Source organism: Chanodichthys erythropterus, chromosome 12, assembly GCF_024489055.1.
Source record: "Chanodichthys erythropterus isolate Z2021 chromosome 12, ASM2448905v1, whole genome shotgun sequence".
Classification (NCBI taxonomy): Eukaryota; Metazoa; Chordata; class Actinopteri; order Cypriniformes; family Xenocyprididae; genus Chanodichthys; species Chanodichthys erythropterus.
This window is the reverse complement of record NC_090232.1, coordinates 47,467,314-47,494,015: the sequence shown is the minus strand read 5'-3', so window position 1 is coordinate 47,494,015 and position 26,702 is coordinate 47,467,314. Positions and strand designations below refer to the sequence as shown.

At 39.5% G+C, this 26,702-nt stretch overlaps 2 protein-coding genes across 2 annotated transcripts; both read right to left on the bottom strand.

Annotated features, from left to right (window-relative positions):
- Positions 1-1,513: 1,513 nt before the first annotated feature.
- LOC137032409 (complement C3-like) lies at positions 1,514-14,118 on the bottom strand. Its single transcript, XM_067404164.1, has 10 exons — positions 13,954-14,118; positions 13,729-13,849; positions 9,225-9,386; positions 8,987-9,147; positions 8,748-8,807; positions 8,555-8,670; positions 7,002-7,092; positions 6,775-6,864; positions 5,060-5,165; positions 1,514-1,629 (listed from the first exon to the last, which is right to left on the bottom strand). The coding sequence occupies exons 1-10, from the start codon at positions 14,116-14,118 to the stop codon at positions 1,514-1,516; spliced, it is 1,188 nt and encodes a 395-aa protein (XP_067260265.1).
- A 1,826-nt stretch (positions 14,119-15,944) lies between these two features.
- On the bottom strand, positions 15,945-23,080 carry LOC137032408 (complement C3-like). The gene is made up of 7 exons (XM_067404163.1): positions 23,010-23,080; positions 22,741-22,936; positions 21,212-21,380; positions 20,952-21,026; positions 20,696-20,783; positions 20,447-20,517; positions 15,945-15,958 (listed from the first exon to the last, which is right to left on the bottom strand). Exons 1-7 carry the CDS (start codon positions 23,078-23,080, stop codon positions 15,945-15,947), a joined length of 684 nt encoding a protein of 227 aa, XP_067260264.1.
- Positions 23,081-26,702: the final 3,622 nt, after the last annotated feature.

Genomic DNA, 26,702 nt, shown 5'->3' with positions numbered 1-26,702 from the left:
CTATGGTGTATTACTGTTTTAAAGGGTCATGAAACCCTAAACCAAAATTTCAGAGATTTTAACAGAGGCATGTGTGTTGAACACCATTGAAGACAATGTTAGCATCTGTTAGATTTAATAGTAGGGGGGAAATGGTTAAATTTTAGTTTTTATACGCTATTTTCGTCTTCCGGGTTTAAAATCTTCATCCTGTCCACGTCACGGGCTGTGACGTGGCAGAGCACGATAGAACTTTGATGACTCATAGGTGTTTCATAATTATTAACGAGACTGAATTTTTTATCTAATGAGAAGACACTCTCTTAATTATTCATGACACCACGTGGATCTTTCCAATGACGAGGACGGTTAACGGCACTAAACAGCGAGAGAGACTGACTGACTGACGGTGCGTGTCCGTTGGCGCGGAGCGAGTAAGCGCGAGTGTTTTCGGTTCATTCCTATGGAAGTTGAGCCGCGCGTAAGTTAAATGTGACGCTCAACTTCCATAGGAATGAATCTAAAAATGCTCTGGTCGCTTGTTCTGCTCCAGTCGACACGCAGCCTGACTGACTGAGCGTGTTGCAGGTTCGGCGCGTGGATCTATGCTATGTACGCAAGGTTTTTTTTTAAGCTTTATTTTTATTTTTTTCAAATATATGCATGTATAGTGTGTATATAAACAACTATATATTTTATAATGACTGTAATTACACATGTACATTAATATGTTTTAAATAGAATCACGATTACTGAAGGATATATGTAGCAGGGCATTCAGTAACTCTTGAAAAGACAAAAATAAAGTGTCAGTGTATTTCATTAGATTTTAACTTTTCCAGTTTTTTTTTTTTAAAAATGTAGTATTTCCTCATGTTTTACCACTGATTTTTAGTGACAGTCGATATGCATGGGCTACTGGCGATGAGAGTTTCCCCCCTCTCCTCTCCTCTCCTCTCCTCTCCTCTCCTCTCCTCTCCTCTCCTCTCCTCTCCTCTCCTCTCCTGTCCTCTCCTCTCCTCTCCTGTCCTCTCCTCTCCTGTCCTCTCCTCTCCTGTCCTCTCCTCTCCTGTCCTCTCCTCTCCTGTCCTCTCCTCTCCTCTCCTCTCCTCTCCTCTCCCCTCTTCTCACAGCCACCACGCACATTTAAGTTGCATTTTTCAAAAAGATTGTGAGCTAGACTTGAGCTGAAAGAGGGGGGTTTCATGACCCTTTAATGTAAAACAGCATGTCAAAATTTGGCCTTTTTTTAAGTGAACTGATTTAAATATGTTTTTAGTACCTTTATGGATCTTGAGAGAGGAAATGTCATTGCTCCCTATTCAGGCCTCACGGAGCCATCGGATTTCAACTAAAATATCTTAATGTGTGTTCCGAAGATTAATGAAGGTCTTACGGGTGTGGAACGACATGAGGGTGAGTAATAAATGACAGAATTTTCATTTTTGGGTGAACTAACCCTTTAATGTTTCAAATTGCAAGTAGACTGAAGGGAACCAAATAAAATATCACAATAGTACAGGATATGGTCATTTTAAACTATTATTTGTGTGATAATACCTTCTGCACACTGGCACACATCTCCCTTACACAGTCTGTATAGAGCGCCGTCTGATCTTTCAGGGTGGTAGAACTTTGTACAGCGAGCATCTGAAACACACACAGGTTTAATGAAGGGAGGTTAATTAAATAAAAAAGCTACTGTACATAATTTTAAAAAATATATTATATGACATTAAAGCTGCAAGCAGCGATGAAAGGGCCCTCGCACCCGTTGCACTGCCACCCAGTGGCTTTAGGAAAACAGAGCACAGTGGGCAATTTGCATTTAAGTATAAACGAGGGTGCACATAAGTGGTATGCAGGTGCACATGCATGATAAAAATAAACGATGCGCACCAGAAAACATGGAGGAAAGCGCTTTTGAGTACCAACAATTTTGAGGACCGGTTCACTTACTGGAGGTGGATTTTTCTCCATCTCTTGTAAGATAGCGATCATGATGATGAGTGTGTTCTTAATTATTAGGTGTGCAACAGATCAGTTAATCCATGATCTGTACGGATAAGGTCCAACGGTTTGACATGCATGTGATTCGCGGACTAACTGCTAAATTTAACCATCTGTTACAGTACAGAAGGGGACAGAGACACAGGAATGCAAGTAATATAGTTTATTGAACAACCAGTGGCAGTGACGGAGTGCAGGTAAGTGATGGCAGGTTAAACTGATGGCAGATATGGATACTGGATTGGTACTTGTCTTTTCTCTTGCAGATATTTTTGACAGATGACAGACTGGAGCTGAGAAGACACAGCGGAACTCACAGGAGACGAGGAAACAACGAGGAGACACGCTGGAGACAGGTAAAAGTATCTTGGAAGAAGTCCTTGAGGTAAGCACACAGGTAAGACCATGTGCAAACGAGACCGGACAGTGACTGTGTGAGTGCGTGTGCCTTTTGTGCTGCTGTTGATGAGGGTGCTGATGGGTTGCAGGTGTGCGTGATTAGAACTCAGGTGATGACGTGCGCTGTGTCTGTGTGATGGTAGAGCCTGGTGTGTCTGTGACACCAGCACAGAGTGAAAGTTTATCATTTGGATGTGCTTTGTCTCACAAATTAAGTCATTCAAACGATTTTAAAAGTGGAAGAAGAGGCGAAAATCAGGACTTGCGAGCTTTTATCTGTGCGCACAGCCTCACACCCCTGAATCGTGTGCACACAGAGAGAGAGAGAGAGAGAGAGAGACAGCACTTGACGACTGAATTAATTCCTCTTTAGCATTTACTTACGCTTGAATGGACACATACACACAAAATTATGTAAAAATACCTGTCTCGGCAAGTATTCTCTCGGTTACATCATAAGTGAACAGTTGAGAAAGAAATGTGGATATGTGTCAGTTATTCGATCCTTGCTTTCCTTCTTAAAGTGACAGCAGCCTAATAGTCTTGCTGTTGTCTGTGTCATTAATGTTAGTAAAATACAATTTAAAAAATCATTATCATCATCTACAATGTTCGAGAGAAAAGAAGATAGTGAGGAGAGCAGTCAGGAGGAAAGTGATGAAGACAGATTTTAGGATAACTGTGTCGTGTAAAGTGTGAGTACAAAGCAACATCTCCAGATGCTCCCTTGAGAACCAGACCAAAAGAGTTATGTGCACCCCTGGATATAAATATAGCAGGACAACGTCAGTCTTTTGCATTTGCCACACTTCTTGCTACCAGCTGGTGGCGATATGACTATGACAAAATTTTGGCATGTAGATGTCTTCAGGCCAGGGCACTTATCAAACATGTGAAGTTTGAGGCAGATTGGACATTGTATGCTTGAGTTACAACAACTTCCTGTTTCATGACGACACAGTGAATGTGTCAAAACTAACACAAGTGTTGTCCCAAAACACAAGCACTGATGTGTAAGTGATGACTATTCGGTAAAATGTCTGTGTCACTATGTAACATGTTTGCATAATGCCTGTCTGCTGGCTTCTTTGGCTGGCCTTCAAACCAAATGAACAATAAAGGTGATGATACACGGGGAAACTTTTTGAGCAATGTTGCTTGAGCACTTTCCTACTGAGAATGAGCAATACATTTATATCTGGATATGTTAGAACGGTCGGTGGCAATTTTTTGAGATCCGCCAATCAGAATGTTAGCAGCCGATCATGTGACCGGTTCAGAGATTTCAGAAAAAATTAAAACAAGATGGCGGCCTCTCAGTGTCAGTGGAGCGGAGAAAGGGAGTGTGAACTTATATCTTTTTACGCTAGCAAGTTGTCATGTGTCAAAGCAGGGAATTTACCTCATATAATGCTTAATTATATATAATACCAACAACTGTCCAAAGTAATGCGTGTAAGCTGTAATTGAGCCATTGAATGATTTCAGTTAAATACTAAAAAGACGGGGTCTGTTTAACGTCTGTATACCGTAGGCTGTAGGGCGTATGGCACATGTAGCTTTTGATGCGATTGACGTGGGTTTGAATGCGCCTTTTGCTGAACTCGCCCTTTCTCCCTTTTCCTATCACAAATCAGATCAGAAAGGCATTTATTTTTAATAAAAATGAAGAAAATAGTGGAAAAGTTGAAATAATGTACCTAACAAGTGTTTATAATAAAGTATTTATTGGGATGGCAATAGATTTGCTCCTCTCTGATTAGTTGCTGCCAACTGTCTGTTGCCCTAATTAGTTGCCCTGTGTCTCATCAGGTTGCCCGTTGACAGCAACATTGGTCAAAAAGTTGCCCCGTGTATCTTCACCTTAAGTCATCAACATCTAAACCTCTGTTGATTCTCAATAGGCGCTTCTGTATGACAGAAAGTTAGTAATAAGTGAAGCTGGTAAAGCTGTGTGTGGAGTTTAATCAGATCTTGAGAGATTTAGGCCCGGTTTCACAGACAGGTCTTAGACCAAGCCAGGATTAGGATTTATTTTAATTAGGACATTTAACTAGCTTTTATAAACGTACCCTACAGAAATTCTGGGATTAGCTTAAGCATTGTCTGTGAAACCAGGGGTATACGTCTTCTTTTATTTCAGTTGATTTCATCTAAGCCTGTGTCTGGAAGTCAGTTGTATGTTTGGAGAACGTTCTTATAACAAAAAAAATCTGTTAGCTGGGTGTGCACTCACATCATGTGACACCACTGTGATATCACTGTGATAGTGTTGAGAAACAGGAAGTAGAATGTCCCCCTGGTGACTGATATTTGAACTGCCTTCTCTAAACCTAATGCATGTTATACAACAGCATGTATGTGAGGTGAGGGGGGAGAAAAGTCTGCTGTCGCAGCAGCTGAGGCTCTACTGACTCACAAAAATAATTCAAGCTTGAATTGAGCCATTGTACAATAATCACTTATTACATAACATAAATGCATTATTTTTAATAGTTAATGGCACTACATTAAAAAGTTAATTTGAGAGCTTCAGTTTAAATTGTGTGTGTCTGTGTGTGTCTGTGTGTGTCTGTGTGTGTGTGTGTGTGTGTGTGTGTGTGTGTGTGTGTGTGTGTGTGTGTGTGTGTGTGTGTGTGTGTGTGTGTGTGTACATGCTGCAATATTTCACCTGGTGAATAATATTCATATATTGTGACTGGGGCAGGTTGAAGCAGACCCACATCAACCATCTTATTCATTCTGAAGACGAGTCTTTCGATCTCTTTATGAGAAACCTAATGAGACAGAAAAGTCTTGAAATGATACATGATATAAATTAACATATTAAATATCATATTGTAACTCTAAACTGCCCACATTAACTTATAAGCAAAAAAATAAAAATAAATAAATAAATACCCCCCCCCCCCCCCCTATTTTGCATTGCTATATGTGTAAAAATGTTATTATATGAATATGAATATGCTGTTATGTGGCCTTACAGTTAATGAGCATCTTAGATCATCTTTCAGCCAATTAGAATCAACAATACTGTGAGGTGTAAAGTCCGGGGGTCAGAAAGTAAAAGTCCTGCCATATTTTTTATTCCACCCACTGAAGCGGTGTTAAAGTTAATGAGATAATGAAGTGATAAATTGAATGATGATTGAACATTATTGAAGACACCTGATGATAACAAGCAGAATCACCAAAGGAGAAAATCACTATTTTTAAGCCACCATCATGGAGATGAGTGTTTGCTTTAGTTGTGCTCTTGACCCTTGACTTTTTATTATTAGATTTTGTTTGGCTGTTATAACTGAATTATAATAAACAGATAGAAAAGATGATCAGGTGGTGTTGGTTATGTTTTTACATAATCATTATTTGACTTGATTCACTGAACTCATTTAGAGCCCAATCTCTGAGTTAGATTTACATTATTGATTACAGCAGCATTGCGACTCTACAGCAGAAGATCAGCTTTATCAATATAATCTGAGGGACTTATTAAAAGGTGCAATGATAAAACAAAAAAATATGTCTCATTTAGAGACAGACATCAAGAATCAGCCTGTGAATCTCAACAGTGGTGAGAATAATAAAGCATGTTGCAGTGCATTCTGGGAGCCACCAATCAAAATTCATCCATCACAGCTGCATGAATAATTGATTAGCTGAATTGTCTTAGTACTTTCCTTTGTCACTATTTCTTATCTTCTGTTTTTCTGTGACATTTTAGTAGCTTGTTTTCTAACGTTCAGAGTTGATCTGTTGATCAGAATATGTTTCTTGTCACCGTCATTGAGATTCAAAGGCTGATTCTTGATGTCTCTGTGTGCCTAAAAGACTGTCTATTTTGTTTAATTTGTCAGAACAAATTTTCAAGATATCTTTTGGATTATATTGATAAAGCTGATCTTCTGCAGAATCACAGTTCTGCTGTAATCAATAATGTAAATCTAACTCAGAGATTGGGCTCTAAATGAGTTCAGTGATTCAGATCAAATAATGATTATGTGAAAACATAACCAACACCACCTGATCATCTTTTAACTTTGCTTGTCAGACTATTCTTATTGATTTACAACAGCCAAACAAAATCTAATAATAAAAAGTCAAGGGTCAAGAGCTCAACTAAAGCAAACACGCATCTCCACGATGGTGGCTTAAAAATTGTGATTTTCTCCTGGTGATTCTGCTTGTTATCATCAGGTGTCTTCAATAATTGTCAATCATCACTCAGTTTATCACTTAATTATCTCATTAACTTTAACACTGCTTCAGTGGGTGGAATAAAAAAATATGGCAGGACTTTTACTCACTGACCCTTGGACTTTCCACCTCTGGATATTAAGCAAAAGAAAACAAATCAGTGTTCGACATCATCGTCGGTTGAAATACCTTATTCAAGTAGAGGATGAGGGATCCTCGCCCTGACAGCCCTGTATTCTTTGCATATTTCTGGATGTATCTCTCCTTCCCTGAAGACAACTGAGAGCAAGAACATGAGAAAACCTCAATGCAAGACATGATGACAAAAATGTTAAATGGTCTATCTGCAGATGTATGTTAGATTCCTCTTGTAAACAAATGTGCGTCATCTCTGCATCAGTTTATCATCACAATACCTCTTTAAGATCATTTTCTTCAACATCAAATCCAGTCGGAATGCCAATGTCCAGAATAGTCATGGTGGCATCGGTTTCATCTCTTTTGTACCTGTGAAGATGGACAGATCGAGAGCAATTTTTGAACAGGTTTCATTGGTCTTCAGTTTTGATCTGTGTTTAAGGCTGTTTTCACAATAGAGCTTTTGGTGCTAAAAAATATTTCTTATATTGTAGTATAATAAACTTTATTTATTGTAGTCTGAATTAATGGTCTTTTAAGAACAAGTTGCATCCACGTCAGAACGCTGTGAAATTGGAGTCATTATCTAATCATGTGGGTAATCAGCTGTTCCTGAAGCAAACATACAGCGAATGTGGAAAAGTAGGGCGGGATCGAACTCGGCCACCAAAGAAGTAAACAAAAAAGTGTGAAAACAGCCTAAATGAGCACATGCTGATTAATTACAAATGGTTTCTTGAGAGAAATAAATTAGGGTATATGTTCACATACAAGAAATCCATAATGACGTTGTAACTTGCAATGTCTCCTGGTTTTGCTTAAGGGAAACAAAAGCATTTGGTGGTTTTAGTTCAGGTCAGGTCAAGTCAAGTAATACACTTTTTACTTTTAGAGTATTTTTATTTTTTTCATACAAAACATTTCATTTGTAAATAGCAGTGCTAATCCCACTTCTAATGTCTATGCAGTTGTAGTTACACATGTCAAACGTTCTTAAACAGGGTTTAGAGTGACAATAACTCAGGGTTAAAGGGATGGTTCATCCAAAAATTAAAATTATGCCATGATTTACTCACCCTCAAGCCATAGGTGTATATGACTATCTTCTTTCAGATTCACACAATCAGAGATCTATTTGAAAATATCCTTAGTCCTCCAAGGTTTATAATGGTTGTGAAGAGCAGCCCAAATCTTGAAGATAAAAAAGGCCTTCTGAAGCAAATCAATGTATTTGTTTATGACAAATATCCTTATTTAAAATTGTATAAAGTAAAATTTATAAAAGTGGCTTTAAAATTTGGGCTGCCATTCAAAACTATAATAAACCTTGGAGGACTAAGGATATTTTTAAATATATCTCTGATTGTGTTCTTCTAAAAGAAGAAAGTCACATACACCTGCATCAAACACCAGAGTAAAACTGCCCAACTAAAGGAAATACTGACCACCAAAATGGTGACCAAACATTTTCAATAAAACATCAACATCTAAACCTGTTAATTCTCAAAAAGAACTTCTGCGGAGATCTTGAGAGATTTATTGTCTTATTTTATCTTCAGTTGATTTCAGACTTTGTGGCTTTAAGTCAGTTGAAGTTGTGTTTCATTTTCTGAGAGTGTAAGAATAATGTTGAACCAACATCAATGCCATTTCCAATGATTTTTTGTTGAAATTTCAACATTTTTTCAACGTTAATTGAGGGTGCAAAAGTGATATTGATTCAATGCGTTAACGTTGACACATTAACATTGATTGTTCCGATCATTGCTTGCTATCTGGGTTAACCCTTTAAGCACAGTGTGAAAAGCCTTAAATGTATAGTAAGTGTAACAGAAAAGTCTCTTTGTCAATCTTACTTTCAGAGTCTTTTTCCATCTTAACTGTCAGATCAAATAATCTACAGTCAGACTTCTTCTCAACAGATCTGGCGTAGTACAGCGTCAAAACCTGAAAACAGCACAATAGATGTTTATATGCTTGTTTTAATCTCGCTGTTGACCGTATAAACGCTCATGAACACTCACAGAGAGAGTGGCTGATCCAGTTCCTCTAGCCGTCACATTGAAGTCCTCGTTGATCTCCACCTGTTGAGTGAATATCATCAGAATAATCAAATCCATGATGTAAGAGTAAACACAAAACTATCAACATAGACGATTATAAATGATAGATGATGAATAACAAAACTCCCCAAATACAACAAAATCATCCAAATGACATGAGCAGCACACAATTTGAAGCAGGTAGATGAGTTATTCGTCACCTTGTCTGATCGTGTAATATGCACATTTCTTCTATTAATATTAAATCTGACAGGTCTGCTCCTTCCTGCCACTGCCAGCTCCACGTCCAGATTGAAGTTTTGTTGGTCCTTCACTTGTGTACGATACTCTGCCAGGGCCTGGAACACCATGATGGTCGCCTAGAAAGCACACAAGAGCTTTCAAAGACAAGATCTACACCTGTTTACCACGGTAAAATGATGAGATGTTAGTGTATCTGTGTGGTGCCAGAACCGCCATAATGAGACTGTTGTCTGCCCAGCCAGTGCACTGCCTCTCCAGCTTTATTGAAGTCTTTGGCCTTCACAAGCGCCAGCACAGCATAGGCCATCGCCTCTAGAGAGTGATGACGCTGTCCAGCGACATTCCAAAACCTGCCGGCTGATTCAAACACAAATCAGGAATAGAAACAGGAGTGTGTTCTGTTACTGTTATTGAGACCAAGAAGCAGTGATCATCACACCACTTTTATCACACAACTCCTCCATAAATTACACTTTGACTGGATTCGAATTGTTCCACATTATACAAAGCAGTGGTTTTAAATCGTGGTCCTGGGGCTGATGATCTTAAATAAGGTAGACATACAAAAGCCTCATTCAGACTGTCAGTCAAAATCTGATTGTTGTGCATTTCCAATTGAAATCTGATCAGGTTTAGCAAGTGTGAACGGCCAAAAATCACATGGAATTTGGTTTTTACAAATCTGTTTCAAGCTACATTCATATGTGTGAGTCTAACATAATGAATCCACTAACACGACACAGCGAATGCCGGTGGAAAACACTCATGTTCCAGTACTCGTGCACGAGTTTTGGAAGGGCGTTCCCTCGAAAGGAGGGGGGGTTGTTCTTACGCTTGCGCTCATTTCAAAAACTCAGTAACAGTCTTTGGATTCTCAGTCGACGAAAAGATCCTCTTTATCACCTTTAAGCCTATGCGGTAATTATTTACATTTGGTTAATGTTAATCTTTACACTGCAATGCATCAAGAATCGTTTTGTATCGCACCCTATGTATCGTAATCAAATCAAATCATGAGGCAAGTGAAGATTCACACCTTTACCCCACACCTCATCTAATTATAAGCATTAGCTCAAAAAAGAGTGTTGTCGTCATAGAGTTTAATAATCATGGCTGTGATTTGGCTGTTACGCCTTAATTTTTGTTAAGATTTAAAAAAAAAAAAAACATAAATGAACTTACGAGCCTGATAGAAAGATCCACAATCTTCACTTATTTACCTTCCTTTTCTGTTACTTCATGTTAGTTTGTAATGCATAATGTTATCTCATACAATTTAACACTGCAAGTTTTATTTATCATATTTGGGATTGTTCAAATTGATTAGTCAGTTTGATCCATTTCTCGGTAGAGGCACTCCATCATACTTGTCAACCACTACTTGTGAAGAATTTGTCCAATTAAGGTTTACTCAGAAATAATTAACAGAATCAAACTGGCTTTTGCCATAAGTGTTGACTCAACTCCAGATATTGCGCATATGATCAGTAACAAGCTTTGAATGAAATGGACATTGACATACAACAACTATTCTGCTGTTGGTGTAAGGTGGTGTAATAATGTCAGTGAGTACCTGCAAAAAGTTTAAATAGACCTTTCACAAGCACATGAGCTCACTGCATCATTAAGAAACATCTCTTGCCTTTGTGATCAGTTTGACAAGTTTGAGGGGACAGCAAAGGAAATGTCACAAAGTGTCAAACATAACTACAAGACAGACACACAGAGAACCAGACAACGCAAAAAAACAAGCAGATGAGTCATCAAGCCCAGATTGTGATATTGCAATATCAGCTAGACATGCATTTGTTGTCATTGTTTTTAATGTTATCATTGATAAACTTGTTGCAGAGGTACGCAAGAGATGTGAGTCCTACAAAGGACTGGACAACATGTTTGGATTTTTAAACAAGATCACTGAACTCTCGCCGCAACAAATCTGCTCATCTGCCACACTTCTTCAAAATAAATACAGTTGTGACTTACAAGAAGATTTCCTCAATGAACTGGAACATTTCAAGGAGTACATTAAGCTTTACCTTTCCGAACCTCTGAATTGATTATTAAAATTCCAGAGCAGTGTTTTGTAATTGGCTATCATTAGATATTGTTGAAAAGTCGTTAATTTGTTTAGAAACACTGTACACCTTTTTTTAGTACCTTTATGGACCTTGAGAGGTACAGTGGCTTTGCTCTCAACAGAGGCCTCACTGAGCCATTGGATTTCATCAAACATACCTTAACTTGTGTTCTGAAGATGAACAAAGGTCTTATGGTTGTAGAATGACATGAGGGTGAGTAATAAATGACATTTTTACAATGAATTTTTGGGTGAACTAACCCTTTAATTATTATTAGTAAAGTGGGTGTTTCTTCAGCAAGAATTCACTCTGTCAGTGTTTCTAATATAGTTTGCTATCTAATTTGGGTATTTTAAGTGACTAAGCATCACTCAAATAGCACTGCTTATGTTCGGATGAGAAGACGGTTATTAGGAGTAACAGTGTAACGTTGGTACAGGACAGGACATTGTTGAAGGAAAGACAAAGGTTAGAGCTCTGATCGGCTGGCATTACGAGCTCCTTTTGCACCGAAAGAGAATCGTCGCAACACAAGATAATGTTCTGAGTCCCCGTGTTCCTCTGGCACCGCTGGATAGTGCACCGCGTTTCGGAAGACTTTGTAGCCCGGCGGCGGAGCAAATGAGAAACCGAGCGGGCCGCTTGGCATGCTTGATTGCTTTACCCACACCTGGATCGAGGTACTCTGTATTGTTTATGTTGCTCATTGGAGTGAAGAGGCCAGTGTGTCCTTTTAATGGCCGGCAATGACTCAGGCCAGCAATGTTAGGGTGGGTGAATGCATGTTTGTGGGCCAAGCTGCAACCTCCCCTAATATGGAAGTGACTTAACTTAAACTGCTATTCATCGACGGGCCACTAGGGACAGGCTCCGAAAGGGAGCAGGATCTTATTGACCACCATGCTAAAATGGCCAACATTACAGCAGAAAAAATGTTTACAGCTGGATCAAATTGTGGTTTTGGTCTATACAGCTCATTTTGCCCTTCATGACAAATCTGAGGGGGGTGATTTTTTTTTTTTTTTATAATTCATCTGTTTAAATGATATTAAGCCTTAAAGCTCTGCATAATTAAGGGCGTGGTCACTTGAGTGACAGGTGAATTGTGCTGCTGTCTGTGAGCCGTCATGTTACCTCAACTAATTCCAGCTGCTGAATTTGGCATCTCTGCCTTGTCTGTGCTTTTTTCTGGATTATCTTATACAATTATAAAATAATATGGCTTGCTGCGTTAGCAGTGGAGACTTGAAACAGATGTGCGTCTCTGTACATGTATACACATGTGGAAAATAAACAGAACACACGTTATTGGATCATCTTGGAATTGGCTAAAAGTTTTGTTCGTGAGATTTACTACAATGACAATGGTGGGAGGATATAAAACTCTGACAGCACTGCTTTGGATATTATAAATAAAACTGCTGCATTTTGAAAAATTATACTTTGGATGCAGGCTCATTGTTTGTGAGATATATACGATCATATACAGTTTTACAACATAAATGCTCCTCAGGTTGCATAATTTCTTGAAGAACGATGATAGAGAGCAGATAATTCAGAAGAAATGTGATGTAAACAATGGATGATATATCAATATTTCTTGGATTTAACGCTTTTGTGGACAAAAAGTACTGTTTTCTTTGTTTTTCAATGGACGCTCATGGACATTTTAACTATTTCATTATAAAGGTATGAAGTCCCATTGAATTTGCGTGTTGTCATTTGCACATCTAACACAAATTACAATTACTGTTGCTGGAGCATCTATATCATAAAAAAGACACTGTAGATTGACAGTAAACACTTTAGAACTTTCTGATGACATAACTTATCTTTATCTATAACTTACTTAACTATATCATTAGAATATTAATATTTTAGATAGTATCTAATATAGATCGATAGCTCCTTAGCCTGATAACATGATCATGTCGAGCTAGGCAGGCGTGGTTTCAGCAACCAGGAACCTCAGTTCCAACCAAGTCCCACCTCTTTGCCCATTTTCAGTTATCCTGGAGTGATGTGCGGTTATCCTGGAGATGCCAGCGGCCTAATTTTCAAATGACTTCAAGTGTCGTCACTAATGCTCACACTGAGAGGGTTTAATGAAACACAGGGGATTTTGCTGTGTAACATCTAACCTTTAAGCCATTTTCAAGTTAGAAAGTTAGTGATCCGAAATAAATTTAGGAGAAAAGTTAAGAACAATAACTATGGGACAGATTATAAAACTTTCCCACATTCCAAGGATTTTGTTTGTTTTTTTTAAGAGCAAACCCAACCTTATTCATTTGAAGTTAGTTTGCCATTCTAATGTTTAAATGCTGTTCCAAGATGTTATCCTAAGGACATTTTCTCCCAACATTATGAAGACATTTAAAAAAAACAAAAAAAAAACAATGACAAACAATGTATAAAAACTGATTTTGAGCTAACCTTTTGAGAACATTAATAAAGACCAGATAACGTTGAAGAAACACACTATTAGCATTACTGGAAGAATGTTTGTTCATAACTTTGAGAAAAACCTTGCCAGAATGTCAGTTCATTTTTAGCTGGGATCACACACAGGCATGTAAACATGTGTATACAGATGTACAGTATCAGTTGAGTCTTACCACTTTCTGTTAAAAGACTGACTGAAACATAGATTGATCGTCCAACCAGCTGCTCAATGTTTGGAAAGGTCTTAGTGATCATCTCCCTGGTCAGTTCTGCAGTACCTGCTCCTTTCATTATCTATTCATATATGAGAAAGCACTTTTAATGCTTTATTTAAGTCGTCCTCTAGGTGAAGAGAAATTAGATTGATCGTAACTTATAAACTGTTTAATTTCTCTCACCTGAACTCTTTGAAGAGATGCAGGAATACTTGTTTTCTTCTCACCGTCCATCACACCAAACACCACAAATGCATTTCCTTCCACCTTCTGTCCAAACAGATACCTATAAAATACAATTTCTGCTGTAAAAGCAATAGTGCCGATGGCTATCTCTGACCATTTCATTCCATAGAAAAAGGGCAGCTTGGGTGTTTTCTGTTCCACAGAAGGAAATGAGCCATTTAACTTTTTAACTTCAATCTGACCATTACATTTAATTTAGATGGTTTAACCAAATTAAGTCTGTTCAATCGGCATTCAGCAGCCAATGCCTCCAGGCAGCTGTTTAGGAAATCCAAGTCTTATCTATTTGAATGGGGAAATCCTGAAATCTCAAACACTGCTTGCCGAATTTACAAATGACTGTATGCATGGAGCATTCTTTAAAACTTCTGCAAGTGATGGTGTTTTGAGCATCAATAGTGTAATACTTAGTTTATAATGAGAATATAGTCACTTAAATAGCAGGCATGGCATTAAAGGTGGACTCAGTATTATTTCAGATACACTTTTTGGAAGTTAGTCGGCCGATACCAACAACAAACTTCTAACAATAGAATTTACTCAAAAGCAAAACTAAGTGTAAAACTATTACAGGAAATGGCAAATATGTGCAAATAAATTACAAAAGTAATACTGCCCACCAAATGAAGAAGGGTTGGCTCTCCACAGAGCATGTTTATGAGGAAAAAACAACGTTACGAACGTGACAGTTCTCCGTTACGGACGTGACCAGTCTGAAACCCAGCTAACAGAATTTTGTTATAAGAACGTTCTCTAAATATTCACTGTTGGTTCTGTGAACGTAAAAAAAGTTTTCTTGACATTACAGGAATGGTTTTATAAGGTATAATGTTACTCAAACGTTCTTTCAACTTAATTTTGATTGAAAATTCAACATTGTAGGAACGTTGATTTGTAACATTCCAAGAACATGAAAATGTCCAGTTTCCTTAATGTTAGTAGAATGTTATTTAAAGGTTAGTATGATGTTCCTGAAACACTCTTTCAATCATTCAAACACCTGCTGTGAACAAACACTGAAAGAAAGAGAAATAAAAACACAAACTACAACTTTCTTCAGCCACAGCTTTAGATGAACTGAAGATAAAAGACATTAAATCTCTGAAGATCTGATTAAACAACTCCACAAACAGCATTACCAGCTTCACTTATTACTAACCAGACTGACTTTATTTCTGTCACACGTCTACAGAAGCTTTTATTGAGAATTAACAGAGGATTAGATGTTGATGTCTTATTTAAAATGTTTTGTTTGGGTCACCATCATGGGGATCAATGTTTGCTTTAGTTGTAACAGCTAGTCAAGCAAAGAGAAAAAGTTGATCAGGTGGTGTTGGTTAAGTTTTCACATAATCATTATTTGACCTGAATCACTGAACTCATTTAGAGCCCAATCTCTGAGTTAGATTTACATTATTGATTGCAGCAGCACTGTGATTCTACAGCAGAAGATCAGCTTTATCAATATAATCTGAAGGATTTCTTAAAAGGTGCTCTGATCAAAAAAAAAAAAAAAGATTTTCATTTCGAGACTCAGACATCAAGAATCAGCCTAAATGAGTTCAGAACCTGATCATCTTTGCTTGTCTGGCTGTTATGACTCAGTTACAGCAGCCCAAACAAAATCTAATATTAAAAAGTCAAGTGTCAAGAGCTCAACTAAAGCAAACACTCATCTCCATGATGGTGACTTAAATTTGTGAATTTCTCCTTTGATTCTGCTTGTTAACAGCAGATCACCTTCCTGACACATTTACTGTGTTAAAATCATTACACAATGAACGTGTCAAAATGAACACAAGTCATCCACTGATGAAGAAAGAGGCACAAACTTGCTTAACGGCTTGTGGAGTGACGTAGCAGCAATGTGATTGGATGATAGTTAACACATGTTGGACACAGTGTTGTTTCTCTCTCTCTCTCTCTCTCTACACATGATCAACTTAAATTGACACAAAGATGTGTTAAAATAGCCATAACACATAAAATGTGTTATTAATTAACTTATCCTTTTTGAGAGTGTAAAAGCTACTTAGATGTCCTAATTAAACTAAGGCCTAATCCTGGCGTAATCTAAGGCATTTTACATTAGTTTATTTAAAATTATTAACATGCAATTGTTTTAATTACATTTTTAATGTGTAATTATTTTATATTAAATACTTATACTTACAAATGTAATTAAATAATAAAAAAAAATATTAATAAGACTAATCAATAAAAATAAAAAAAAAATATCAAGAATCATTTTGGAATCGGACTGCGACTCCCAGAATCAGAATAGAATCGTGAGGTGCTTAAAGATTCCCACCCCCACAAAATTATTTATTGCTTGTCTTTGTTGAATACTACAGAAGATAAAGAGCTTAAAAAAATAATTGCATATTGAATAGTAATCTCAATATTGGTAAAAAATTATCTCAATTATATTATTTTCCAAAATCATTTAGCCCTAATATGAACTGTACCATAAATTTTGTTTCTTATGCTCAAATAGCATTAAAAAGGTGACTTCGACATTAGTGAAAGTTACATTAATACACCATGAGATAGTTTATGAGTGAGTCAGTCACAAAGATTTTTATATAGAACTGGACTGAAACACAAAAGTTGTTTTTACTTTAAACAACATCTTATTAGACAGAGACAAAGATTGCTTTCCTTATCGGACATTCTGATTTTGTGATTATGAATATAAAATTGACCTGAAGAGCTAGATGCAGGTAATAAACTCACTCAGACAATCTCTCTCATTCAGTCATTACATTGAATAATACCAATTAATTTGTCACATTTCCACATGAATCACATTTTAGGAAAAGTTTTGGAAAAAACATACTCAGAATTTGTCCTCTGCATTAAACTCATCCAGATTAGTGCACACATTAGGAGCAGAGAAGTGAGTAGTAAACGTACACACACCAGTTGGCAGCCATTATGCTGGGGGGGGGGGGGGTCAGTCATTTCTTGCCAGTGCTGGAATCAAACCAGCAACCTTTGGGTTACCAGTCGAACTCGCAAACCATTAGGCCACAATTGCCCTCAACTTATGGTTCTTGCATCTGATTGGCTGAGAGGTCTTTCCAGCCATGCAATATTCTTCCAGTATCGCCACAGTAACCGTTTGAATTACTCCGCTGTCAGCATTCTCACAGCGAGTGAATAACTATTTTTCGGTATACCAAACAGGCAATCTTTGGTGTTATTAATCTAATACTTATTCCAGAGCTAACAGATTTGGCTTATATTAAGATTCATAAATTTATATTTACATTGAAATTAAATCCTGTACTAACTAGAGTGCTGCTTTCGTACATTTGACTGAACTGTTTGCTTGTGTTTATTCCCTATTTTACTTATACTGTTATAATAGCTATTGTTGTTAATTTAAATATTGTTCAATAAATACATTATTATATAAATAACATGCCATATTTTTTCAAGTGGTGCTCACTGCAGAACCAAATGACCTCCAGCTCCACCTCTCTGTAGCTCAAGGGTGGAGCTTAACCTGTTTAATGGGTGGAGAGATAGGATTATGGTGTGGTTGGAGGATGCAGCTCCACCCATCATGCCCACAGTATGTCGAGAGAGGGGGAGCTGGAGTTTATACTCTACCCATGGCTCGACAGTGAGTAGCCTCACTGGTATTGAGTAAGAGTCCATTAGTGATTCGACTTCAGTGAAAGTTACATTTAAGGTAAGGTATGTATTTTTCAACAACACTGTTGGACATTGTTGATATTTGAAATCAACCCAAACAAACACACCCCTCTCTTCATTGCTCCACCTCCAAAACTCACTCTCCAATCCTAACCACCCTGCTCTGAGTCGGCCTTGAACAGTGAGTCTCTGTTTATCACAGCGGTCATGCAACAAATAATGCTTCACGAAAAGCGCTGGAAAGCTTTTTAATATTAACGCTGGTCCTAAAGTGCTTGCCCTGTCATAAGCCTTCATTCCAGTGATATTTTTTTGAGCTGTTTTGTAGCGTGTCTCATCATCTCTCTTTCTGCATTTTTTTTTTTCTTTTCTTCAAATCTCCCTCTTGCTCGTTCTCTCTCTTCGACCGTCATATGCCCCCTAATGATGCTTGGTTACATGTTTGTTGTTGGTGTTGGCTCGACTAACTTCCAAACGTTGAAAAATTACATACCCCACCTTTAATACACCATGAGATGGTGGAAAACACTGTCTTTATGAGTAAGACAGTCAGTCAGTCACAAAGTAACATCTTACGAGACTTTCACTCTGTCATCACGTACGAGATTGACTTTGATGTTAAAGGACAAAGACAAAGATCGCTTTCCTCAGCGGACATTCAAACTTATTTTGTGATTATGAATATAATATTGACCTGAAGAATATAAGCTACAAACCCGAATCCAAAAAGTGGCAAAGTGGAAAACTGTTCTGTGGTCAGACGAATCAAAATTTGAAGTTCTTTTTGGAAAACTGGGACACCATGTCATCCGGACTAAAGAGGACAAGGACAACCCAATCAGCGCTCAGTTCAGAAGCCTGCATCTCTGATGGTATGGGGTTGCATGAGTGTGTGTGGCATGGGCAGCTTACACATCTGGAAAGGCACCATCAATGCTGAAAGGTATTTCCAAGTTCTAGTACAACATATGCTCCCATCCAGACGTCATCTCTTTCAGGGAAGACCTTGCATTTTCCCACTTGACAATGCCACATACTGCATCAATTACAACATCATGGCTGCGTAGAAGAAGGATCCGGGTACTGAAATGGCCAGCCTGCAGTCCAGATCTTTCACCCATAGAAAATATTTGGCGCATCATAAAGAGGAAGATGCGACAAAGAAGACCTAATACAGGTGAGCAACTAGAAGCCTGTATTAGACAAGAATGGGACAACATTCCTATTCCTAAACTTGAGCAACTCGTCTCCTCAGTCCCCAGACATTTGCAGACTGTTATAAAAAGGAGAGGGGATGCCACACAGTGGTAAACATGGCCTTGTCCCAACTTTTTTGAGATGTGTTAATGCCATGAAATTTAAAATCAACTTATTTTTCCCTTAAAATGATACATTTTCTCAGTTTAAACATTTGATATGTCATCTATGTTGTATTCTGAATAAAATATTGAAATTTGAAATTTCCACATCATTGCACTCTGTTTTTATTCACAATTTGTGACTTTTTTGGAATCGGGTTTGTAGATGCAGGTAATAAACTCACTCAGACAGTCTCTCTCTCATAATACTCTACATATTACAATGAGTTTCAATGAAGTGGCTCATCGTTCCTTCATACTAGTTCTAAAGTGATGTTTTAGAATTAATAACGAAGGCTTCAGCTCAACTGTTAAACTGTCAACTTGAGATTTGAAACTGTGGTGGAAAGAAGTAGTTCCTCACAAAAAAGGTTTCCAAAGACACTCCATTGTTTATATATATATATATATATATATATATATATATATATATATATATATATATATATATATATATATATATATAAATATATAACAATGAAGTGTCTTTGTCCTGAGCAGTTAAACTGAATTCTGTTCTTCAGAAAAAATCTCCAGGTCCTGCAGATTCTTTGATTTTCCAGCATCTTCTGCATATTTGAACCCTTTCCAGAAGTGATTGTATGATTTTGAGATCCATCTTTTCACACTGAGGAAAACTGAGGGACTCAAACACAACTTTTAAAAAAGGTTCAAACATTCACTGATGCTCCAGAAGGAAACACGATGCAAACTTTTGTATGTAAACTTTTTTGTATGTAAACTTTTTGAATTGGATGAACAGGGTAAAATACACTTTTTTTCTCTTCTGGTAAACATGCAAGAATCTTCTGTTGCTTCCAAAGGGCAGTACTCAATGAAAAAATATGATCTTTAAACAAAATAAGAAAAACTTGCACATCATCTTCTTGTTCAAAAGGTTTCACCACCTGGCTCTTAACGCATTGTGTTTCATTCAATGAATGTTTGAACCTTTTGTAATAGTTGTGTTTGAGTCACTCAGTTGTCCTCAGTGTGAAAAGATGGATCTCAAAATCATATCACTGCTGGAAAGGGTTCAAATATGCAAAAGATGCTGGAAAATCAAAGAATTTGCAGGACTTGGATAATTTTTCTGAAGAACAGAGCTCAGTTTAACTGCTCAGGACAAACAAGAGACTCGTGAACAACCATCATAAAACAACCAGTCATAAATCATCCAGGTAATCACACACAGTATTAAGAATCAAGGGTATGTAAACTTTTGAACTGGGTCATTTTTATAAATTCAGCTATTTTTTTATTTATTTATTTTTATCTTGTGGACTTTATGTAAACATATGTTATGTGAAATACTTTATTCAGGACAGTTGAAAAATAACATGCAATTTTCATGATGTATATATATATATATATACATACAACATACAGTTTGTTGACACAGGTCTTACCATATTCTTTGACCTCAAAGTCTGCAGTAAACTTCTTTGTGTACCGAGTGACCACCTTCCATAAATGCAGAACACAAACATGAACATATCTGATTTTTATGACATTAAAACAGATGATAATCACAAAACAGATGATTTTCTTATAATTTAATAAGCATTGTCCTGAATTAGACACTATAGGCACTAAAAATGAAGCTTGGTTGGTACACTCAGGTTGAACAGCTTTAGTTCTGTCAGTGTTTCACACACCTGGCAACCTCAGGAATGGCGTATGTTTCAGACTCCATCCCTTTCAATGTATTTATCTTCTCTGATGAAACTGTGATGCCTTGTGGATTATTAAGAAACACAGAAATATTTAAAGTATAAAAACCACTATGGAATGTCACCACAATTCACAAAAACAAACGTGTGTGTGTGTGTGTGTGTGTGTGTGTGTGTGTGTGTGTAGGTGTGTGTGTGTGTGAGTGTGTGTAATAATATGGTGCTGTTATATAAGTGGGTACCATGATTTCCACCATGATTGCAGACTGACTGATGGGTTTCAGGTTGGGTGTCAGAGAGAAAATCCTGTACTGAACTGCAAAAGTCAAAGCACAAACTGAAATATGAGTTCTGGTTGTTTGGTTTTGTGCAGATTCAAACCCTGATAAAAGCAGCAGTTCATTTAATAATAAAAACAATGATGTCCTGCTGATGTAATGTTTAAAGTTCATTGTGCATTAATTTACTCAATATTTGCCATGTTGTCGCACTGAATCATACCTGAGCTAGCAGGCGTGTAGATGGGCTTGTCTGTCTGTACAAATATATATCCAGACTGGAATGAGACCATGACCACTTTCTCCAGAGTGCTGGATGGAAATTGAGCTTGTAGATACACATACTGCTTCTCCAGAGTATCATCAGAGAAGAAGTTCTGATCATCAGGGATCTGAATAACAGATAATTGTAAGGCTTGATTTTCCTGCTAAACAAAAACTGAGATCAAGCGTCCTGCAATAAAGTAATAAAACTTTAATCTGGAAAGAAGATCTCAAAGAAGTAGCAATGGACAACGCCTCGCCCTAACCCCAAAAGGACAACGCTTCCCCCACCACACACACACACACATACACACACCTCCCCTTCCTCTGGCTCAAGTCACTGAAAGTTATTCAAAACATATAATGTAACTGGTATCATTTAAATTGTCTCAGTGCGATTGGTTAGATGGTCTCAATTTCACAGAAGTCACTAGTATCATGAAGAAGATTGAAAACTAAGGAAAATTCTGTCCTCTTTTGGGTGGTGCCTTTTGTGAAAACCCACTTCTCTCCCCCCAAAACAGATGCTGGTGTAATAAACATTTACGGTCCTTTTGTTCTGGTTCTGGTATAAAAGGTAAAGAGCAAAGCAGTCATGTGGGATCTTCTGCAGGCCCCCACAGAGAGGTGGGTGAATGTCTGAGGACATTCACCCATCCCTGTGTATATATGCATTTCTTTGAGTAATCGATATTATGCATTTATCATTTCTGAATTGGCTTCTAATTGTCTAACTGTAATGTAATTGGCATGATATATTTTTACTTGACAAATAAAATGTTATATTTAGTTGATTCTGTATTATTCTTAATCCATTATTTCTAGTAGATCAAAGCGAAGGTATTACCTCAAATCTGTGTTCAGGATTGTTCATACGAAAGGTTTAATAGATGGAGCATAGGGCACGTCAATTAAGTCCATTTCGATTTCTGACAATCACTGCCTTAAATAAGTTGCAGTTTTCGTAAATATATCAAAACTATGCTTTTTGTTACGAGTAAGCAGAGCGCGACCGACTTAAAGGTAGATATTTACCCTGCATCCAATGTTTAAGGTCAGACTGACGAGTTTGTGTCCGGCAAGAGCAAGTTGGCCAAAGTGACTCTTCTAAAGCGATACCGGGACTGCAGTGAACGAAATAATTGAAGATATAAGGTAATCAGAATAATCGAATATCTAAATTAATACATAACAAATGATTAATTTCTAATTGGAGACACAACCCTTAGAATAAGAATCATTTGAAATTGGAGTCAGATTAAGCGAGTGAAATTAAGTGAACGTTCAGAGATGCTGAAAAGGCATACACGCTTAAACCTTCCCTGTCCTGTGGGAAACCGTCATTGGACCCATTAGGCAGGCCTTACATAATCAATTAGTCCTTTGCAAATTTGGAATAAAATAAAAAGCATTTTTCAATTTACAAACTAAAATGTACCATTGTAGATGAAGAATCACACACACAAAGTACATATAAGGTGGCCTCACATTTATATCTGTAAGGATCTGGTAATTGTTGTCTGCCGTCAGTGTCACTGTTTTGGACAGTATCTCTTTGTCTTTTCTTGGGTGGTTCTTCATTGTGATCTTTACATCAAAAGCTCCTCCAGAATAATCCTGAGCCTCCACAAGCACGTTCTCTGAAGAACCCACTCTCAGCAAATTCGGAGCTGACAGAACAAACCTGAGGAGAACAAATCAGATCAAAAACAGATCTATAAGAAACTCTATGAGCAAACGGTGTGTTTAATACTCACAGCGGGTCACACAGTGTGAGGAGGGGTGAGGAGAGAAGAACAACAGTCAGCCACAGCAGCTTCACGTCCATCCTGAACCTGCAGCAGCTCAGATTTATACCCCCCTCTGTGACCCTCAGAGTCCAAACTGCTATTTCTCTTTTGCAGTTTGTTTGCTTTTTGTTTTATTGGAAATCACACAAGTAATCACACACTTAACTTAAGTTCACCCATGTAGAAATTAAGAGTATAGCAATAGCTATGTTAAAATAACTGTTTTGAATTTTTATTTTTTTTACATGGAGACTTTGATTTCTCCAAGGAACTGAACTCATTTAACATAAACATGCAGAATCAAAAAATAATAGTTCAGATTTGTCGACTATACTTTGTTTAGTGACTCCTGTAAGCTTGTCATTGTTACTCCAGCAAATGGTGACCATTTCATGATCAGCAGGCTTGAAACCACATTTAGAAGTCTATCATGACTGTGGAAACTGTAAAGAACACTTAATGTTGTCAAATAAAATAAAGTGCAGATATCCTGTAAATGACAAGCAAAAAACATTTAGTGCAACCTTTGGTAAATTGGCTGCTGCTCTGTTGATTGATTTAAGGGTCATGATTTTTTTGCTTTTGGTTTTTTCCAGTGGGGACAAAACATCCAGTGAGCAGCAGTTCTAATGTCACCAGAGAACCTTTTTAGGTTTCACAAAGATCTGTTTTATTAGTTATTTACAAAACCATCGATGCACTGGTGTAAAGAACCAGACACCTTAAAACTTCACATGAAACATCAAGAACATTTTAACCACACAGCAATTCAAAAACCTTACAAAACCAAACTGAAGATGACTCTTTTCTGAACTATTGGAGAATGTTTATTTGTAACCATTTAGAAAAAAAAAAAAAAAAAAAAAAAAAAGTTATATAAAATATTATACAATTTATTTATTATAAAACTTATAAAATATCTTCATAAAAATGTAAAGGACGAGGCAGTCCAAACTGCAAATAAACAGAATGAATTAGTTAAGTTAACTTAAAAAGTTGAATATGATAGGTTGCCTTATTTAACTAAGCTCAACTTTTTTTTTTTTTTTTTACAGTGAATATAATTGTACTTCCCATTCAGTCGGTCACGTTCGACGTACGTCGGACAGACCGACGAATAGGAATCTCGCTAGAGAGGCCAATCTACTTCGAGTGTAACTAAACGAGCCAATGCACATTGGCATGCAATCATATGCATCAGCTGCTCGCCTCGCAGCGCGGGTATATAATGAGCAGCAGGTGCGTTGCATCTTCAGCTTTTCGCTTCGGAGCCAAACCTTCTATGAAGACAGCTACTGAAAGCGAGTGTGGTGAACGAGTCTCTCTTCAAGACGTCTCTTTGTTGCGAGGTGCAGGCGGACAGCGCAGCAGCGGGGCCGATTCTCCTTTTGTTTTTGTTTTTGCCTTTAATTTGATTGAGCAAAGCTGTAATCAGCGTGAAGGCCGTTCTCACGGCTGGTGAAACGGTGCGCCTAGAGCGCTAAAAAGCTGTTGTTACAGCTGGTAAGAGGAGCGCCTTCAAGGAGAGTGCACACGACAGGCTGCACATTCCCTGTCTGTGCTGCAGCGGCTATTCCCCTGCGTGCTTCAGCACCTAAAAGAGTCAGTCCTTGAAAGAGCTAACACGAGTAGTTCGCGTCTTTTTAAAGATGTCGTTCTACTTGTGTGTTTCTGGATGCGGTCGTTACCTGGCGCCTCGGGATGGTCACCAGCGCTGTATCGCGTGCTTGGGCTTAAGGCACGCTGAGGCAGCGTTTGTGGATGAGTCATGTACCCATTGTGGGAAGATGACCATCGCGGAGTTGCGGTCGAGACTCCACTTTCTGCAAAGGGGTGGAGTCCCGGTCCCGACGCCTCGCTCCAATCCTCCTCAGAGGGTTGCTGCGAGCGGCGGGGCTGGTGACTTGAGGATAACGGTGAGCGCGCTTCCTTCGGGGAACCAACCCCCTAGGAACCCTCCCCCTCGTGCGCTCCGCAGCCAGTAGAGCTGCCCTCGGAACGTGGTGGACCACCCCAGAGGTGTGTACCATCCGTTTCCTTCGGAGCTCCCCCAGACGACCGGATGTCGATCGCTGCATCGGAGGGTGAGCCTGATACTTCTGGGGAGGATGAGTCGGCGCAGTTGCCTCCTTCGGGGGTGACAACTGTGCCCGACACGGACCCGGAAATGATGGCTATGCTTTCCCGGGCCGCCAACAGGGTCGGGCTCGTGTGGAATCCTCCACCGTGTCCCGAACCCTCGAGGTTGGATGACTGGTATCTCGGGGTGGCCAGGGCTGGTTCTCAGCCCCCCACCCCAGTACCCTTCTTCCCGGAAGTGCATGAAGAGCTCACGGGCACGTGGACGGCACCTTTTACTGCCCGAAACCGTGTCGGTGGGTCCTCCTCCCTCACCACCCTTGATGGCGGGGCAGCGAAGGGTTACACGCGCATACCCCCTGTGGAACGGGCCGTTGCTATGCAACTTTGCCCTAACTCCACCTGGCGGGGGGAGCCGTCTCTCCCTTCCCGGGCCTGTAAGTACTCGTCGGATCTTACCGGCAGGGCTTATCAGGCCTGTGGGGAAGCTGCCTCTGCCTTACACGCTATGGCGTTGTTGCAGGTCCATCAGGCCAAGGCACTGAGGGACCTGCACGAGGGTGGTCATGATCCACAAGTTCTCCAGGAACTTCGTGCCGCGACGGACCTCGCGCTTCGAGCGACGAAGGTTACGGCGCGGTCAGTGGGTCGTGCGATGTCCACTATGGTGGTCCAGGAACGCCATCTCTGGCTGTGTCTTGCGGACATGAGGGATACCGACAAAGTCAGGTTTCTTAATTCCCCCGTGTCCCAGACCGGCCTCTTCGGCGACGCGGTCGAGAACTTTGCCCAACAGTTCTCGGCTGTACAAAAGCAGTCAGAGGCGATCAGTCACATCCTGCCGAGGCGGTCAGCTGCTGCACCTCCACCGCCGGCGGCACCTCAGACTGCCCGTCGCCGAGGGCGCCCCCCTGCAGCCGCCCCCGCTCCGACGCCCCAGCAGCAGCAGCCTCCATCCAAGCGGCGTCATGGAGCCGGTCGCGGGCGGGGTGCCCAGCCCGTCCAGCCACCCCCTAAGAAGAAGGGTGGCAAGGCCAAGTCCAAGCGGCCCTAGGACGGGCGACCCGGAGATGGACGGGACTGCTCTTCAGGAGGTGGTGACCGCACCGCTCCTTCCCCCGGAGGAGGGCCGGGTGGAGAATCTTTTGTTTCCCCTTTTTGTTCCGCCGCTGGCTCAACGGCCAGCGGTACCCAAATTTTCAATAAAAGAGCAGTTTCCTCTATCTCCGGGTCCGAAGAGGGCTCGGAGAGCAGTGGGAGGGCTAGAACCTCACCACTCTCATCCACCTCTTCTGTCGCCAGCGGACAGCAGCGAGCAGCAGGTAGGCAAAACCTCGACTGCTCCCTCTGTCCACCCGTGGAAGCAGGTAAGTGTTGCACAGCACACTGTGACCCCGCTTCGGGCCGCCTCACACAGAGAGCCTCCCGGGCCGCGTCCCTGCGTTCCACCTCGCTGCCCCGCGGCGGGTACGCCGGTGGTCCCCTTGGTGCCGCTTGCGCGGTCTCTGAGAGCCTGGCTAGAGCTCCCCAGTCCGTCTCGCTGGCTCCTTCGGACCATCAGGCTCGGCTATGCGATTCAGT

What these genes read in the sequence shown, in the direction of transcription:
- LOC137032409 (XM_067404164.1), bottom strand. Translation starts at nt 14,118, where the DNA reads ATGAAATGGTCAGAGATAGCCATCGGCACTATTGCTTTTACAGCAGAA. An exon ending in AAGAAAATGATCTTAAAGAG is followed by an intron (nt 6,865 to 7,001) that starts GTATTGTGATGA and finishes TCTTGCTCTCAG; the next exon opens with TTGTCTTCAGGGAAGGAGAG. An exon ending in TCATCCTCTACTTGAATAAG is followed by an intron (nt 5,166 to 6,774) that starts GTATTTCAACCG and finishes CTGTCTCATTAG; the next exon opens with GTTTCTCATAAAGAGATCGA.
- LOC137032408 (XM_067404163.1), bottom strand. Translation starts at nt 23,080, where the DNA reads ATGGACGTGAAGCTGCTGTGGCTGACTGTTGTTCTTCTCTCCTCACCC. An exon ending in CTCACACTGTGTGACCCGCT is followed by an intron (nt 22,937 to 23,009) that starts GTGAGTATTAAA and finishes TGTTCTCCTCAG; the next exon opens with GTTTGTTCTGTCAGCTCCGA. An exon ending in CTACACGCCTGCTAGCTCAG is followed by an intron (nt 21,027 to 21,211) that starts GTATGATTCAGT and finishes TGACTTTTGCAG; the next exon opens with TTCAGTACAGGATTTTCTCT.